The sequence below is a fragment of the Biomphalaria glabrata genome, chromosome 3 (assembly GCF_947242115.1).
Source record: "Biomphalaria glabrata chromosome 3, xgBioGlab47.1, whole genome shotgun sequence".
Taxonomy (NCBI): Eukaryota; Metazoa; Mollusca; class Gastropoda; family Planorbidae; genus Biomphalaria; species Biomphalaria glabrata.
In genome coordinates this window covers 39,251,572-39,269,625 of record NC_074713.1, presented here as the reverse complement: position 1 = coordinate 39,269,625, position 18,054 = coordinate 39,251,572, and the positions used below count along the sequence as shown (strand labels likewise).

Genomic DNA, 18,054 nt, shown 5'->3' with positions numbered 1-18,054 from the left:
TGCTGACCAAAGCCAGAAAAGTCAACTGTAAAACTATGGCCTTATCATGAATTCCTCAGGGATAGCAAAGGCCTTCCTTTAGGGAACAGTACCAGAAAAAAAGAAGAGGAAAGCGATGGGAAGACATCAAGATTGGACGGGTCTTTTATTGAAATCGATTCTAGTCAAGGCAAAAGATTGAGGAATGGAGAAAGATGGTCGACAGATCATGTGTCGTGGCATTGTCTTAACCCACGAGGTCATGGATCTACATTTTCTGCTTTCTACAGTCTATACGGTCTACGACTGATGAAGCTGGTTGATGGCATATGCCTCAGACGGGACCACCGACAAAGCTGAAATGAGAGTCTACTTTTAGGCCCCTTATATATATATATATATATATATATATATATATATATATATATATATATATTAAATCGATCTCAATCAAAATTGTGGACGTTAGTGGGAGACTGATACACTTTTTCAACTGGTCATTGGAACCTAAGGGACACAGGGTTACATTTTACCTTTACCTATACCTAAGTCTGTTAGACCGTTGGGGGCACCATGCAAATTTCGTCAACAGTCTTTCTCCATTCCTCTGTCTTTCGCCTAAGTTAGAACCTCTTTCAATGGTAGGCCCGTCCATTCTTTTATGTTGTCATTCCATCGCTTTCTCTCTCTGCCTCTTCTTTTTTTTTCCTGGTACTGTTCCCTGAATGAAGGTCTTTGCAAGCCCCGAAGATCTTGTAATATGGTCATAGATTTTAAGCTTGCGTTTTTTTACGATAATTAGCAGGTCATCTTGGGTCCAATCGCTGCAGTAACCCTGTCTCGAATCTCTTGGTTTGTGATGCGGTCTTTGAATGTGCTATCTAGGATCCTTCTGTAGCATCTCAATTCGATTGTCAGAATCCTCCTCTCTAGCTCTGCAGTCAGCGTCCAAGACTCACAAGCAAATAAAAATGTGACCATGACCAGGGAGGGCATCAGTCTGACTTTGGTGCCGAGGGTTAAGCCTTTGTCTTTTCATATTATTTTAAGTTTTGAAAGGGCTTATGTGGACTATGCGATTCGGGCCAGTAGTTCAGGCTTCGTTCCCTCATCTGAGACTGAGACAATATAAGCTCCATGGAATTTGAAGCTGCTAACACTAGTCAGCTTTTCACCTCCAAAACTAATACCCTGTTGGCTATTGGTCATAATTTTTTTTTCGGCATTTATTTGCATACTATATGCTGCGGAAGTCTTGTCAATGCACATCACCAAGTCAACTAGTTCTTCTTCTGTCCCTGCTAGGTCAACAATGTCATCTGCGAAGCGAAAGTTAGTAATTCTTCTTCCTGCAATGCTTACAGTACCTTCATAGCCTACGAGGGCATCTTCCATTATCCTTTCAAGGAAGATATTGAAAAGTGTTGGTGAAAGTAGACAGCTTTGTCTTACTCCAACTGAGGTTTTAAACCTGTCTCCAATATTATTGTTGAACTAGCCTAGGCCTACACCGCACTAGTGGCATCCTTGTAGAGGTTCGGGATAACTTTAATTATGTTTTTATTTATGTTATACTTCTCCATTGTCGCCCAGAGTGCCCCGTGCTATACTCGATCGAAAACTTTATTGAAATCAATAAAGACATGGAAAAGATTCTGTTGGTGTTGGAGGTATTTTTCAAAGAGTATTCTGAGGTTTAGGATTTGTTGTTCTATTGTGCTGCGACCTTGTCTAAAACCCGCTTGTTCATCTGATATATTTTTGTCTGCTATCGGTTTTAGCCGATTTTAGCATATTAGGCCTACTTTGCTGGGATGGCTTATGAGGCTGATGGTGCGGTAGTTTTGACAGAGTTGTAAATTGCCTTTCTTTGGAAGGGTAATGATGAATGATGGGGTCCAGGGTTTGGGCCATTCTCCTGATAGCCAGATCTTGTTGCAAATCATAAGAAGTGGTTTCTCCTCCCGCCTGTAGAAGTTCACCAGGAATGCTGTCAACTCCGACAAAACATTACAAAGGAGTATAAAGCCTTGCATAGAGAACAGCTTGATCCGAGATTGGATGTGGGAGAAATAACGAGTACAAACGTTTTACCAGATAAACCGAGTGAGTTGATATGTAATCTTTGTAAAAAGTGAGGATGAGATACATTTTTCAACCTTTTTTTTTTGGCGGGGGATTTTCTACACTTTATACCGACGTTTCGACTGGCCGGATCTGTCCCGTGGGCCGTATTTTGGGCACCACTGTCCTAAACAAAGGCTTTGTTGGACATTTGTCTTAAATAATAATGTATTAACGCGAATCTCAATTTTAACGTTTTACAATGAAAGGGAGATCAGCTTCATTTTTTTTTTTTTGTACAATAGAATCTAAACTAGATCTAGAAATCATTTGTTATTAGATCTACATTCTACATACTAACATTTAAACATAGTATCCGCGTATCATAGATCTAAGACTCTTTTATTTATCACATAGACAGATCTAGCTATATTATTTTTAGATCTAGATCTATGTCTCTATGTTCTTAGAGTTAGAGTCACTAGACTAGAGTTGACTAGAGTCTAGACTCAGTCTAGAGTCAGAGAGAGTACCGTATTTAATTATTAATTTGTATTTGAAATCTTAATGATTACAGATTGAGATTAAGTTAATCTGTAGTCGATTCACTAAGTTACTGCCTAAAAGTAAAAGTGAGTCTTGGACTAAGATAAAAAATAAATCATAAATAAAGATTTACATTTACATAGATCTAGTAGATCTATATAGTAAGATCTTTAGATCTACGTCGTCATACCAAATAATATGGTTTGTGAAAAGTGTGAGTACTCACAATTACTGTAAATTGTAAATAGTGTATGTAAACTGTAACTTTTACTCACTTGTACTACTACTACTTGTAGACTCTAGAAAATCTAGATCTAGTGGTAACTTTAAACTTAGTGTAAAGTGTTAGGAAAGTCACTGTTTAGTCATTAAAGTCAGTAAAATTTCTAAGATTATAACTTAGTCTAAGTAATCTGAATCTAAATCTAGACTCTCTAACTCTAGACTAGATTATAGAATAGATAGATCTAGTAGATCTAGATTTAGTTCTAGATTTCACTAGAATGACTAGATTTAAATCTTTATGACTATGACAGTATGATACTCATCATACTGTCACCATGAGTATGAGACTCTTTGGCCCACCAGGGAGGGCAAACACCACCCATTGAGTGGACTGTGAGTCTTCATCATGCTCTGGCTGTGATTCGGAAGACAGAAATGGAGGGGTGGTTTGAGTGCTGGGACAAGTCCCAAAAAGCAGGCGGAGTCTGGGAGCGTATGAGGCGCCCTGACCGCACTTCCCCATGATGGAGGCTGTTCAGGTCTGAGCAAGCTGTTATAGCACAGTGCAGGACAGGCCACTTCCTGTTGGCTCATATTTCTGATGGCTGTCGCGGTGCCCCCGCTGCAGAGAAGAAGAGGAAACATTCTCGTATTCCTTTTGACTGCCCCAGACTGCTGATCTCCATCTCGATGGGTCAAAAATTCTACACCTGTGTGGTGACATGTATGCACTACTGGTACGCAAAACAGCAGTGTTTCTGTCCAGGGCTTTTGCAAGAGAGAATTTGAGCCTCTCTAGCCCTCACTCAAATGGAGTTTGATGATGATGATTGATCCATCCACCCAGGTTTGAGTTTCCTTGAAGAAACAAGTTAAATAGCAATATTAAAAAAAATCTTCGAGTTAAAAAACTAAACTTTTAAATTACATTTTGTTTGAAAAACAAAAACAAAAGCAAACATTATAAACATTGAAGTCCAAAAATATAATAGAGTAACATTACATTGTTTGACTATTAATTTTTTTTTTTTTTTTACTTTTTAAGCATTTGCTTTTTGGTCATACTTATCTTTCTACATCCAAATAGGTCAAAAGAAGTTGGGAAAAGTAATTACACCTGATCCATGGAAAGCTGGAGCAAGCAACACCACAGGTAGAGGCTTCTTACTCATTTCTTTTTTGTTTAGAAAATATTTTCAGTTGTCTTATTGTACATTTTTATGATTGCCAATATTGAACTATATGTATTATAGCTTTTATATAGCGCTACTTTCATGCTTATAGCATGCTCAGAGCGTTATGGTCCAATCTCATTTGTGGACCAGTGGTGGGAGGAGTTATCTGGAAGAAGGTTTTTCTTTAGGCGCTCAGTAAAAACAAATCTGCTCAAGTTGGTGTCGAACTTTGAGCCCCCTTCATAGGTAGCCAAGACAAGCCAAGTTCTATTGTTCTTAGCCTCTCGGCAACTAAACAGAAACATGTACACACATATTCACTATACATAGATATATTTTTATACACATATTTTTTTTTTCTTCAGAAAGTGGAGGGCGGAAGATTGGTGAAAACAAAGCTTTAACTGCAAAAAAAAATAGGTTTGTACTCTAGTATTAAATGCAGTTTGGATTACTTCTTTTTTAATGCTATGAATTATTACTGGTAGGCCTACTTATTATTTATTTGTTATCTATATTATAAATGCAAAACCCTGTACAGTTTTTCCCGTCATATGCAGCCCCAGCTGCGACCTACATATTTTGCCATATCCAACTCTGTTGTTCACAGCCATCTCAGACTTCTGTGCCTCTGTGGACTGCATTTAGTGTAAAGAGTGGTATTGGCCTGCGCGAGCCAATAATCACTTTAAAAATATTTTGCACAGGCTGGAGACAATCTTTATATAACTAGCTCTCAAACAAATTAATCTAGCATAAAGTACGGGAGCAAGTCAATTTAACATAATTATCCTAATAGAACTCTAAATCTTGCAAAGGAATTCATGGTTGCTTTCTTGTTCTTGTTTTGATGTATGCATTATAAATAGTAATTCATGTGATCTGAATGTATAAACTGATGACATAATGTTTGTGGTTGTTGTTCAGGTTTAATCCATATCAGAAAGGGTTTGAGAAGTGCAGGATATGTAAAACCTCAGTTCACCAACCTGGCTCTCACTACTGCCAAGGTAATACTTACATTGATATACATCATTGTTACTATGCTAGCTTACAGATGGCATAAAAAGCTGGTTAATTTAATCTGTTAGTTATGAAAAGGAATGTCCAGAATTTAAATCCTGGCAGGGAATTCTCCTGAAGGTTTGATGAGTTCAGTTTATTAGCTTCTTGACATCAGAGAAAGTCAGGACAGATGGTCACTTTACTGGACACATATGATTTTTAATTAACCTTTGGCCACTAGAATATGTGAACCCTACTTCATCTGCCTTGTAGTAGTTAATGTCGCAAAGCTTTAAAATACTTGAGTATAAATGTCATATTCTACTGCCACTATTGATTGTAAAAGTAGATTGTAAATTCAAACTTTTTCATCTTTGGGTACTGATGATATAAAGCTCATCTGTTTCTTTGGCTAATGGTTATTGAAGTGTCTTGTGACCAGCACAATGACCAACTGTCTTATACTTTCCCCTACTAGTGTCAGGTGCCCATTATAATTGGATGGACTAGAACATCCTAAAATTGGATCAGAAATGTGAAATCCCTGCCTTCACTGAACCAGATTCAGAAGCCAAGCGCTTTACCACTCAGCCACTAGCCCCTTAAGGGCACACTAAATGTGGACATTGGTGATCAAAGGTCCCCAACATTGCTTATATAATATAATCTATAATATTTTGTATTTGGGATGAACATATTGGAAAGTCTATCAAACTAGTTGTGAAACTATTAGTGCCAACTAATTCATTTATATTATTTTTTTTTTATAGTAATGATAGCTCTTTGCTTATCATCATTGTAAGAAGATATATATAATCTCAAACTTGAATAAGATTCACAAATCAATTCTTTTTACAAATTATGTTTTGGAATTTAACTCATTCATATGTCTGGCAACATTATGCAGTTATTTCCATTATCATTCATCATGCACATTTTTATGTTTAATTAGATTTTATCTTAATACTATTTTATGTTATGTGATAATTATTTTTTGTGTGTAAACAATCTCTGCTATTTATTGTTTTAATTTTTATTCTATATATTATATTTCAGGCTGTGCTTACAAAAAAGGTTGGTTGATTTTCTTTCATATCAATTTTCCGTTAAGCATTTCAGAACTCAGGGACATGAAAAACTATAACTTTTGAAATATGTCATTTTCTTTTTTTTCTCTCCATCCATGTTTCTGCAATTCTAAAGCAGATTTAATGATGTTGTTATGAATCTAACTTTTAGTCCTGAGTATTTAAATAGCTAGGGCTATTGTTTTATCATTATTTTATCACTACTAGATTTACTAGTATTTAATAGCTCTAGGACTAGATCTAGTTAGATCTAGATGAGATCTAACTTCAAGATGTAGAACCAAATCAGCAATAAGGCCATTTGGCAGACTGGGCTCTATAGCTTAGGTCGGCAGCCAGTCTAGGGCTATCTGTGGTTCACAGCCATCTCAGACTTCTGTGCTACTGTGAACTGCATTTAGTTTAAAGAGTGGTATTGGTCTGCGTAAGCCAATTATCACTTTAAAAATACTCTGTGTAGGCTGAAGGCAATGCAGTAATTAGCCCACAAATTATTATCATTTGAAAAAGTAGATAAGGAAGAAGCCATTAAAGTCTTGTATTAGCTTTTTTAATGTAACACTTCCTGACATTAGCACATCATCCAAACAGAAAGTTAAACAAAGTATAACCGTGTAAATTGTAATGGGGGGGAACTCTTACTTTTTTATAATGAGTATCAAGAGAAACACAATTTAGGATCTTCAATTGTCTTCTAAATAAGTAACTTAGTTGTTTTTTTAACTTAGTCCCTTTTTAACTTGGTCCTATTTTAAATTAGTCCCTTTTTAACTTAGTCTTTTTTTAACTTATCTCTTAACCAAGGAAACAATTTTTAATTCACTAATTTCATGTTACAAGAATCCCCAAGAATACTTTTGTAGTACATGTCCTTGAGCATAGATCTCAAGTTCCTATCTTTTGTAATTAACAATTTTGTATGAATTGTTCCCAGGAATATGTGCAATGTGTGGTAAAAAAGTTTTAGAAACTGCAAACTACAGACAAAGCTCAACATAAAGTTTAGAATTTTTTGAATGAAAATGTTATACTTGTAATTTTGGGAGGATTGGATGAAATAAAATGTAAATATATGTATACCACATTTTATACTATTTGTAAATAGGAATTTAACTTTTTTTTTTTTTTTTTTTTTAAAGTATATAACACATAACGAAGGAGTTATGACACTTTTAGTAGCTAATTAAATGTCTTGAAATCACATTTTGTATTGATGAAGAAATATTAAGTATTAATGCAGCTTCGTGTTTGAAATAATGTGAAGGCTTCAAAGAATTGGACTTGTAATGAAATATATCTTTGAACACTTCATTGTAAAATGTTAAAGATTGATACTGTGAATATATCATAAAATGGTAACTGTTGTTACTTGCACATTTGATTATAATCATTTCTATCAGAATTTGAAAACAATCTTAAATAGAATTGGTCCAAGCAGAGAAACAATTTTGGTTGTTCTAGTTTATTATTAAAATTTTGTTTAAAAAATACTGGGGTATGTTTCATTCAGAAATGAAACTGTTTCTAAGAAAAAGATAAATTATCTCCATCAAGTTTTGGTCCAATGTTGCTTTTATTTGTCTAATTTTGTAAATAGCTATTTTTCTTTTTCTATTGCTGTGCTTTTTTTTAAAATTTAAATTATACTTTTATAATTAAGTTTTTGACAAAGTTACTGACTTTAACAAGCTGCCAAGCAAAACACAGTTTGAACATTGTGGTGTAGCCAGTGTACAGGGACTTATTGATCAACAAATATACCATTGAAGAGATCTTATAATTAGAATCAAATTTCTAAGCTCTTTTGTTGTAGAACAAAGTAATTTTTATTATTTATTTGGCAAAAGTTATTTTCAGTTTGGCTTATTTGACATTCTTTCACTATTTTCTTCTTTTCATATTCTTAAGGTTCTCCACCACATTTCTTGTCACTTTCTCCTCTTCATAAATTATGTTTAAAGAATGCAAACAGCATCATACATCCTAGAACATGTAAAAATAGAGCAGATTACAGTGATTAACTTTTAGTTTGCCAATACATTTTTCATTTCCATTTTGTTAGTTTGATTCTTTATTTAAAAATTTATTATGAAAAAAACCCAACTTTTCTCGCGTAAATAATGTCCAGCTCAAGAAGACCATTCGTAAATGATAGTAGTTAGTTCTGTCTGGTTTTAGGATTTGCAGAAGTTGTCTATCTTTGTATGATTGTATTTGGATATTTACTCACATTGTTTTGGATGAATACACACATCTACTTATACTTTAGATTGATTCATTGAATATACATCAATAGTGTTGATGTTGTTCCACATTTTGTACAAAACACTCAAGCCACAAACTAGACAGATATGTATCACAAGGTAGACAACTCATGGACAAAATAAATTGCACAGTTTATTTACAAAGTCATTTCATAGTAAGGTTGTTATGTTTTGTTTTGAATTTTCCATGAGATGAAAACAAAATGTCAATGAACTGATAAGTCTCTCACTACAGCTGGCACCAAGGGCAGGGTGTCCCAATACTACATGAAGAATTAGACACGGAAGAGAGATGGGGGGAGAAGCATATTATTAGATACAGTCCTTATGTACAAAACAAATCATTTACAGCAGATATGGATATATGTAGAATTGTACTTGACTATTGGATACTCAATGGCGGAACAAAAATGATCTCACTCTACAATACATGATGCAGTAAAATAAACCTTTGCCACTAAATACTTATAAATAGTACATCTTTTTAATGATGGATAACATAATGTTACAGCCAAAGTTTACAGTTCAAAATATTTCTTTTTATGCACACGTCAGTTGTGCTTACACAAAAGTTGAAAAAGTTGGGCATAGGCTCAATTAGATACATATTATTTTAAAATTTAATTATCAATATTTTAAAAGAAAATAAATACAAAGAAAATTAACAGTTTTAATTTAAAAAAAAAAAAAAGCTATTCCTTTTTTCAGTCTGCATTCTTCATTGGAAGTTGTCTGCACTAGAATTCCATTGAAACTAAACATTCTACTCAATGGTAAAATTTAGTGGGAAGACAGAAAATATTTGTAGACTTCTGGTCATCATATGTTTGACTCAGTCATTAGTAACAATATTGCAGTCTATATATACAAGTTGACAATTTTAACTCGCACAATGAAGAACAAATTTCTACATCCTTCAGTGAATATTTGCTTTGAAACAAAACAACAACAAAAAATTTTAATGTAATTTATTGCTTAAAATATATTCATTATAACAGGGAGTTATCTTTATAAAAAATGGAAAGATACAGAATGCTATTATGTCGACCTTGTCTACAAGGAACCAAATATTAAGATACTGACTCTCACTGCAATAGAGGATACATTTTATTCTTCAAGCCTTGAAGTGGCTATCATATATATATAAAAACATTCTTGTTTCTTTTTACCCTATTTATAGTTAATGTGGGAATAAAGGAGAGAGAACAACCCCTTTAAAAAAAAAAGACTCATTTTAAAGTTCTATGGTGACAACTACTGACAACATTGTGTATCAAGAGATAAGTTCACACTTTGACAAAGAGTCTGCTGCCTCCATTTGAACAAAAAAATTTACACATCTTGAATAGTTGAAAATAAAAGTGAGCAAACAATGGTAGAAAGTACTCAATGGCTTTATAAAGTACTTATATATCTTTTTTTTTTTTTTTTTGCTGCATTGCAATACTGAGCAAGCAGGCAGACACATGGACAGACATGTTTAAACTATATAAGGCCTACTACAATCGTGCTAGTGGAGTCTATAAGGCCTACTACAATCGTGCTAGTGGAGTCTTACTATGTTGGTAGATAAGTTTATAACTACTAAATAAGTTTGTTACACAATCCCTTTTATCATTACATATGTTCACCAATTGGAGCTGTATGTTAGAGATATATATATATAAATTAGAGAACCACTGATCAGGTGAAGTAGTCTACATAACATTCAGCCTCTCCTGCATCAGATACAATGTGATCATTATGTACCACTTGTATTATTATAAGAGTAAATAAACATTTATCTGTAATTTAATATCAAAGATTTTACACTGATTATGAAAATCAGTACAAATATTTGGAATAAATAATGGTTTAAAAAAAAAAGAATCTGCATTGCCCCATTGAGCTTAGATTAAAAAAAATGTTTTTCAATGAGAAACAGATGACCATTACATCGTCTGCCCCAAAGATTACAAGGTCTGAAAGGAATTCTATGGCTACTTTTATTTAATTTCTATGAGACAGAGCTATTGTATGTCTACAGACAGCAGTTAAAGTGGTGTATACTTTCATGTTTATCAACGATACTTGTACTTATGCAGTGATTATGTTTCACAATGTTCACTATCGGTACTTGTTACTACAATAAAGGTCAGTTGCAATGTTTTCAGAACACAGTGTGATTGTATTGACTCAAACTAGGAAGCACTAGCCACTGATTAGTCAGTTTGTAAATCACAGAGTCAAGACACATTGTAGTTAACTGCAGTAGAAACATTTTTTTTTCTCATTTCCATTTCAACACTAGAGACACAACAATATTCAATGCTAGGCCTTATTCTTATCCAAACAAGTACATTTTGCTGATTAGGAAATATAATTAATTCTGTAACTTCAAGCCAAGAAAATGATCCTTTGTAATATTTGCTTTTTAATTTTGTTTTCCTTTTTTTTTTATTGCATGTCAGCTTTTTTTTTCCCTTCAGTTCAACCAAATGGCAATGTGATAGTAACAATGCCATTCTACCAAGTGTCTGATTCTGAATTATTTTCAAGCTCTTTGTTATCAGACACATTTTCTAATTATTATTTAACAATACTTTTCCACATTTACCTGACTATTTCACTAAAAAAAAAAATTGTCTTTTTTTCTCCTATTCCATCATCATGATAACTGAAAACCTCACCAGAAAATTGTTTCACTTGCATCTTTTGAAAAAAGTTTATTGTTTTAATTTAAAAAAACAAAATGTACACACAAACAATACTTCTAGACCAGAACTATAGTACAAGCCAAATTAAATAACTACAGCAAATGATATCCTGTATATACACATATTGAATACAGTAACACAGTTGGGTTCTCTAGTACACTGCATATTGGAGTAACAATAACAGCAGTTTATTACTTGGGTGCAGTTTGCATAAATACATAATTAATGAATTTACAAATTTCTTAATCTATTTGCATTTTTTATCTTTTGAATCTTTCTAATTCATGTTGATAAGTTTTTTGATGCATTTAATATGAGAAAAAATCAGATTATTTTTTGAAAACGCAATTTGTACTATTGAAACTGATTATTCTATGTATAAAAAAAAATTACCATTGTGTATTTAACTTTTTTAAGATTATATAAAATGTTAGGTAAAATCAATACTACGTTTACTTTTTTGTTAATTTTGAAAGCAAAGGTAGGCAATTCCTGCAAGTTATTCTATTAAATAGATAACGCCACTAATAGTTTTACTGTTACAATAAAGAGATATGAAGAAAAAAAACAACAACCGCTAGATGCAACTAAATATCTTAATTAAAATAATAAAGAAAAATGTATGTGCAAATTATTGCATAGATAATTTAAAATATTATTACTTTGATTTTTTTGTAAATAAAAAAATCAAGTTTTAATATAAAACTTTGTCAGCATGTTAAAATTTTTTAGTTCAGTTTTAAAGATGTCAAACTATGGTTGTAAACACTTTTGTACTTTTCAGAAATGACAAATGACATATCAGTCATCAATATAACAGTTTCAAAAGTATGAGCTCAGAGTGGTAACTATCTCACATACTGTCCATATCAAGCATGTTGTTCAATATTAAAACACTTGCAGGCACTTGGACTAGTTCTCAATATGTTGGCGGCACAAGATGCTATACGTCTGTTCCCCTTTGCCGTGACTTGCAAGAAAAGCACATAAAAAATTTGCAGTCGAAAGACCAGCCATTTCTCTCCATCATTATCCTGTCTTTGGATTCATCATCACCAGTAACATCTTCACCTTTGGAATTTTTCTGATGAAAGGAAATATTTTATAATGTAACAAAGAATATAGCAAGCATGATTTCAAGAATAAGGAAATAAATGAAAGCTTGTATTCTATCTATATCACTTACTTCTTCATCTAATCGCCTTCTATTTAGTCTTTCAACTTCATCTGGATCATATTTCTTGAGTTCCAGAGGCTCGTCTTTCACCTTATGCAAATGCCTAGTATCAACCCAGGCCTTATGGGTCGGTCCATTAGATCTGCTACCAGCTTGGCTGGGCTGACTGGAAGCTGGGGAACTCTCTGTGGATCGAGAAGGCGCAGAGCGACTTCGTCTAGTTCCTTGGGAGGAAGCAGAAATAAAAGAATTTAGCCATGGAATTAAACAATGAAACAATTATACTAATGAAAAGATTTAGAAAAAACTATATAAAAATTCAATGACAATTAGTTTTAGAAAAGATGTCAGAAAATAAATAAATATGGTTTGAAAACTTAACTTTTAAACATTCTTATGAGTCTTTCTTTAAATTTTGTCAAGATTAAAAAAAAATATACAAGCGGTCAATAAGTCTTTTTTGCACATTTAAATACCAGTATATTATTTGCAATAGATCTGTTAACAGTTCTACCCAACATATAAACATTATTTTAACAAAAATAACCCCAGCAAGTTGCTATCGAAAACTGCTTTTCAATAATAAATATTTTTAATGCTAATAACTCTGTGAGTATAATAATAGTACATTGAGTTACGAAATTTGCTGCACATTTTACTGACAAATACATTTCCTATTATTTATTCAGTGTTTTGCAAATAAAGTTCGTGCATATTATTTTATTTTCTTGGTGGGTACAATTTTTCTAGAGTCTGTATGGGGGTGATTCAGGGCGCTGGTCAAATTAAATCACAATATAATTAATTAACATGATAGTAACTACTCTCTTTTTAGCAAATGATGCCTTGCCAATACAAAACGATTATTGCATCTCATCTACTTTAATCAAACTCTTTAGTGCCTAAACCTAAGAAGTTGGTTTTTTATTCTGTGTTATATTGTATGGTCCTGGGTTTAAAGTTTGACCAATACCTTTTCTCTTTGAACCTTTCTTGCATTCAGAGGAAGACTCACTTCCGCTGTCGTCATGTCCAGATGACGAGCATGTCGCCTCACTGTCTCGCAGCATACTTTCATAGCCACTGCTGGTGCCTCCATGGAGATTTTCTGCCTTGGCACATGGGTGAACATGACCTGGGTGCACTTCTGTACTGATTGTGCTGTTGGTAGAACAATGACAAAGTTCGACATCAAAACTTGAAATTAAAAAAAAAAAATATTAAAATTAAGGATTTCAACTAAAAGGTATTTAGTGTTTCATTAATTGATTAAAAGGGGGAAACAGCTTCAAATAGTTTAATTTAGATTAAGAATTTAACTAAATTATTTAGGAAAGAGATTTAAATTGTGTTTCATCTTTGATGTAAAGGTCTTTAAGTAGAATCATTATTCTATGTAATCATCTTCATTTGGGAAGTAACGTCTGTATTTTATAAGTGATGTGAAATCTGGTAAGAGATTGATATAAACATTAAAAGGACACTCCTTGTACAATCTGTTTTTCTTAGTAACAAAGTATCTTTCACTTTATCAATGATGCCTTCAGGCCTTGCCAATACAAAATGCTTTCCACTCCCACTGTTTATTTGTTTATGAATGTCAGTCTCATGAGCCTTTCTCAAGACAGCATATCTTACAACAGTGGCAATGACTATAAGAAGATAACACAAAACTGATTTCAAGCAATGATATTATTGTTTCAAAACTGCCAAATCTATTGTCAATGTAAAAGAAAACAGCTCATCCCAAAAAAAAAAATTTAACTTTAATATTTGCGATGAATGAAATAAAAAAAAAAAAATTAACATTAATATTTGCGATGAATGAAGTTTACAAAAAAAAAAAAAAAAAAAAGGAATAGACTACTGTTTAAACTGTGATGGCTAGGAATGTAAAATTTCCAGAAATATTTTGGCCTACATCTTTATAATCTCTTGTTCAATCCTACCTGTTGTCGCTTCCATGTCCACTGCTTGAGTGGCTTGGTGTACGAGGCTTTGTGACAGTGGCATAAGGGGAGAGCAACTTCTTTTCATGAGCAACAATACCACTGTCATTTCCACTGTCGGAGTCATTTCCCTTTCCTTTGTGGATAATGTCTGAAAGTTTAGATCTTGCGCTGCTGCCTCCTTTGGGTTCCTTCTCCTTCTTGCGGCCCTTGCTATCTTTGGCAGTCGGGGAAGAGTTTCTGGATGATGAGAATGCTGATGGCACTTTGCTGCTACATTTTTGAACCGGTGATGATGAAGATGATTTTGAGGCATTGGAAACAAGAGGGCTGGATGTTGCGGAGGAGAGAGGTGACACTCCTGATGATGATGAGCTGTTCTTTTCTACCCTGGAAAATTTGTTTCGCATGGAGGGACTGACTACAGGCACTGCAGTGTGTTTCCCATTTGCACCTGCCTTTTGCTGGGAATCTTTAGTGGGCTTGGCGACACAGTATATGGATCTAGATGGGCTGGAAGAAGATGGTTTTGGCAGACCTGATTGTTTCAAGACAGGGGATTGTTTGCTGGGAAGAGGGGGCTTTGTTTTGGTTTGTTTTAAAGAACAATTAAAAGCATCTGATTTTTCTGACAAAGATTGCAGGCTTACATTTTTATCACAAAACGAATCGTCATTGCCTAACACCCCTCTACAAGACTTGGATGAGGTAGTTGGAAAGTCTACACCAGAATCATTATGTCCAGCCTGAACATACATTGCTTCTAGAGAAATGGCCGGCATGGTGCCAAGGTGCCCTTTTGTAAGCATGTCTTCCTCGAAAAATGTCTTCATTAAGTTTGGATTAGATGCACCATCTGGCTTTCGGCTGAGCAGTGGGCGTGACAGTTCTTCAATTTCCTTTTCTAGATCACTGGGTGAAATGTCTCTCTTGGAGTAACTCCTCGCAATGTGCCTATTGATTTGAGCAGTTTGTTTGGATTCTGTGAGTGCCTTAGTGTGCTGCAGAAGCAAGGACTCATTCTCTAAGCAATGCTGATCTCGCTCAGTGTCGTCATGGTTGCTGCAAGACATGCTGCTGAATGTCTCATTGTCCACATCTGCCGCGAGACGTGAGCCATCTTTGCTTCTCATCTTCTCCAAGTGCTCCTCCACTTCCATCTCGTAAATAGACTCTCGATTCACCATAGAAGTATCAAAGCTGCTATCCAAGCTGGTCTCCCCTGCTGTTATATTGCACGTGATATCATTCACTTTGTCCTTACTCACAGCCTCGTTTGCACCCTCATCACTATCACATCTTAATCCATTCTCTTCTGCCATTCTCTCAAAGTCAGAATCATGCTCTGTGTTGGTCTCAGCATCAGTCATTGAAATGTTTGCCGCACTGGCGATGAGATGACTAGCAGCAGGAGTGTCCTGCTCTGAAGAGACTGATTTAATCCACTGCACCACTCGGTGAGTGGGACTAGCCGAACCTGGCAGCTGAGTCTTTTGTAGGCGAACTACGTGGGCGGGGTCAGCCTTTGAGCACTTTCTGGACAGTGCAGGTGAAGGACCAGGTGAATCTACCGAAGACTGTTTAGATGCGCTGATCTTTTTCTGGTCGTGCAGCTTTTGCTTTTTGCTGGACACCATTGGGCTAGAAGAGGCATCTTGTTTTAGATCAGATCGTGTGCTTGAGTCTGAGGTATCTTTGCTGGGAGCAGAATTGCTGCACTGATCATCACTACTATTAAAACTTTGCGGTCCTGACTCAGCCGGAATGACGGCCATGGAAGATTCACTATCGACGCTCAGTGAGCTTTCTGGCCTGTCTTTCACTTCCATGATGTGTTTCACGAGTGCTTGCTTCAAAGCCTTTTCACTAACACCAGCTGACATGCTGGACTTTGGCGGCACTTTCGAAAGATGATCGGACTTGATGCAAGTGTGCATAGGCTGGGGAAGATTGCTTCCAGCTATCATCTCTTTAGGTCCATCTACCCAGTGTTCTTCAGCGTCTACTTTCTTAGAGGCTACCCGGCGAGACAATGGGTCAGAGCGATGGTGGTGATGATGGGAAGAATGTTGGCCATCTGGTGGCCTGGGAGTGGCCGAAAGCACCGACTGTGGCTGCTGTTGTACAACAAAAGCTGGAGGGCCGTCGACCCACATCTCACTGCCACTAGACTCGGGGTACATGGCTGCTCCAGGGCCGTCAATCCACTGTTCGCCCTCGAGGGGCTGTTGCTTTTCATGAATCGCTTTGGCTAGTTCTCTCTGAGAAGCGTGGCAGTGAATTTTCGTGGGCTTTTCCTGCCACATGGCACTGGCCTGTCCAGGCTCAGCAGTTCGGCCATCAGAATTCAGTTTATTATGAGCGGCCATTCTGTGGCCCATTTTCACCAAACCAGGGTTGGGAGAGCCAGGCGTGGGTGAGCCAAGCTTGGCCACGCCTACGCCAGGGGGCGGTGACATCAGCGCCCTTATTGGAAGCCTGGACTCCAAGCTTCTGGCTGAGTGGACACTTCGACCACTGTCAGAGTCATCCCCTGATGACCTTGATCCGCTGGGCCGTCTGGGTAGCCTCGGGTTCGTCCTCGGCACGTGTCTGGGTGGCCCCTCATTATCAGTCAGCTCCCTGTCGCTCAAGGACTGACCGTTGGCTCCCAGATAGATGACCGTGTCGCAAGACTGCTCGCTGCTGGAGGTATAGTCCGGGTCTGAATGTGAGGAAGAATAAAGAACATCCTCCCTGAGAGTCCCCATACGGAGCCCACGATACGGTCGTCTGAACTTGACATCTCCATCCGTGGAACTGTCCTCTGAGCTGGTACTCGAAAACTGAAACAAATGAATACAGCAAAATATTATGCATTTGAAAGACAAAAGCAAATATCTTTTATATATGTAAACTAAAAACAAATGTCTCATGGCTTGCTGGACTTGGGGAGAAAGATGCTCTTGACCTTTCGACCCGTTATGGTGACATTCGTACCCTACGCACAACTTCAGGGTTTTTCTGCAAGGCTTTTGGAAGAGAGGGTTTTAGCCTTTTAAGCTCCTACTTTCTTGGAATTCTATGATAATGATGATAAACAATAGACACTAAACATGTCGACATCACGTTACATAGACTTTTCTACTCCTCCCCCCCCCCCCAATTCTTTATTTCTCAAATTCTGAGTTCAAAGAAAGTGGTTCAGTAGAGAATGCGCTATTATTTTTATTTTCGTTTTTTTCCCCCAGCACTAAATAAGATTATAGCCTGTAGTCTATTGAAACACTCCCCAGCACTAAATAAGATTATAGCCTGTCGTCTATTGAAACACTCCCCAGCACTAAATAAGATTATAGCCTGTAGTCTATTGAAACACTCCCCAGCACTAAATAAGATTATAGCCTGTCGTCTATTGAAACACTCCCCAGCACTAAATAAGATTATAGCCTGTAGTCTATTGAAACACTCCCCAGCACTAAATAAGATTATAGCCTGTAGTCTATTGAAACACTCCCCAGCACTAAATAAGATTATAGCCTGTAGTCTATTGAAACACTCCCCAGCACTAAATAAGATTATAGCCTGTAGTCTATTGAAACACTCCCCAGCACTAAATAAGATTATAGCCTGTCGTCTATTGAAACACTCCCCAGCACTAAATAAGATTATAGCCTGTCGTCTATTGAAACACTCCCCAGCACTAAATAAGATTATAGCCTGTCGTCTATTGAAACACTCCCCAGCACTAAATAAGATTATAGCCTGTCGTCTATTGAAACACTCCCCAGCACTAAATAAGATTATAGCCTGTAGTCTATTGAAACACTCCCCAGCACTAAATAAGATTATAGCCTGTCGTCTATTGAAACACTCCCCAGCACTAAATAAGATTATAGCCTGTCGT

The 18,054-nt window shown here is 35.9% G+C and overlaps 2 protein-coding genes across 3 annotated transcripts in view; one reads left to right on the top strand and one right to left on the bottom strand.

Moving 5' to 3' along the window:
- Nucleotides 1-2,563: 2,563 nt before the first annotated feature.
- LOC106057962 (cysteine-rich PDZ-binding protein-like) lies at nucleotides 2,564-8,494 on the top strand. Its single transcript, XM_013215329.2, has 6 exons — nucleotides 2,564-2,803; nucleotides 3,902-3,967; nucleotides 4,355-4,409; nucleotides 4,917-4,999; nucleotides 6,051-6,068; nucleotides 7,017-8,494. The coding sequence occupies exons 1-6, from the start codon at nucleotides 2,788-2,790 to the stop codon at nucleotides 7,079-7,081; spliced, it is 303 nt and encodes a 100-aa protein (XP_013070783.1). The 5' UTR covers nucleotides 2,564-2,787; the 3' UTR covers nucleotides 7,082-8,494.
- The window catches only part of LOC106057963 (kinesin-like protein KIF26A), a 307,846-nt gene continuing 298,251 nt past the window's right edge, over nucleotides 8,460-18,054 (bottom strand). For both annotated transcript variants that reach the window (XM_013215332.2, XM_013215331.2), the window contains exons 16-19: nucleotides 14,169-16,993; nucleotides 13,193-13,380; nucleotides 12,229-12,443; nucleotides 8,460-12,126 (exon numbers count right to left, since the gene is read on the bottom strand). In XM_013215332.2, the coding sequence (XP_013070786.2) occupies nucleotides 11,986-12,126; nucleotides 12,229-12,443; nucleotides 13,193-13,380; nucleotides 14,169-16,993 (3,369 nt within the window). In that variant the 3' untranslated portion in view covers nucleotides 8,460-11,985. The remainder of the gene's footprint in view (nucleotides 12,127-12,228; nucleotides 12,444-13,192; nucleotides 13,381-14,168; nucleotides 16,994-18,054) is intronic.

Coding starts and splice junctions, on each gene's coding strand:
- LOC106057962 (XM_013215329.2), top strand. Junction 3,968..4,354: donor TGGAGCAAGCAACACCACAG/GTAGAGGCTTCT, acceptor TTTTTTCTTCAG/AAAGTGGAGGGCGGAAGATT. Junction 4,410..4,916: donor TTAACTGCAAAAAAAAATAG/GTTTGTACTCTA, acceptor GTTGTTGTTCAG/GTTTAATCCATATCAGAAAG.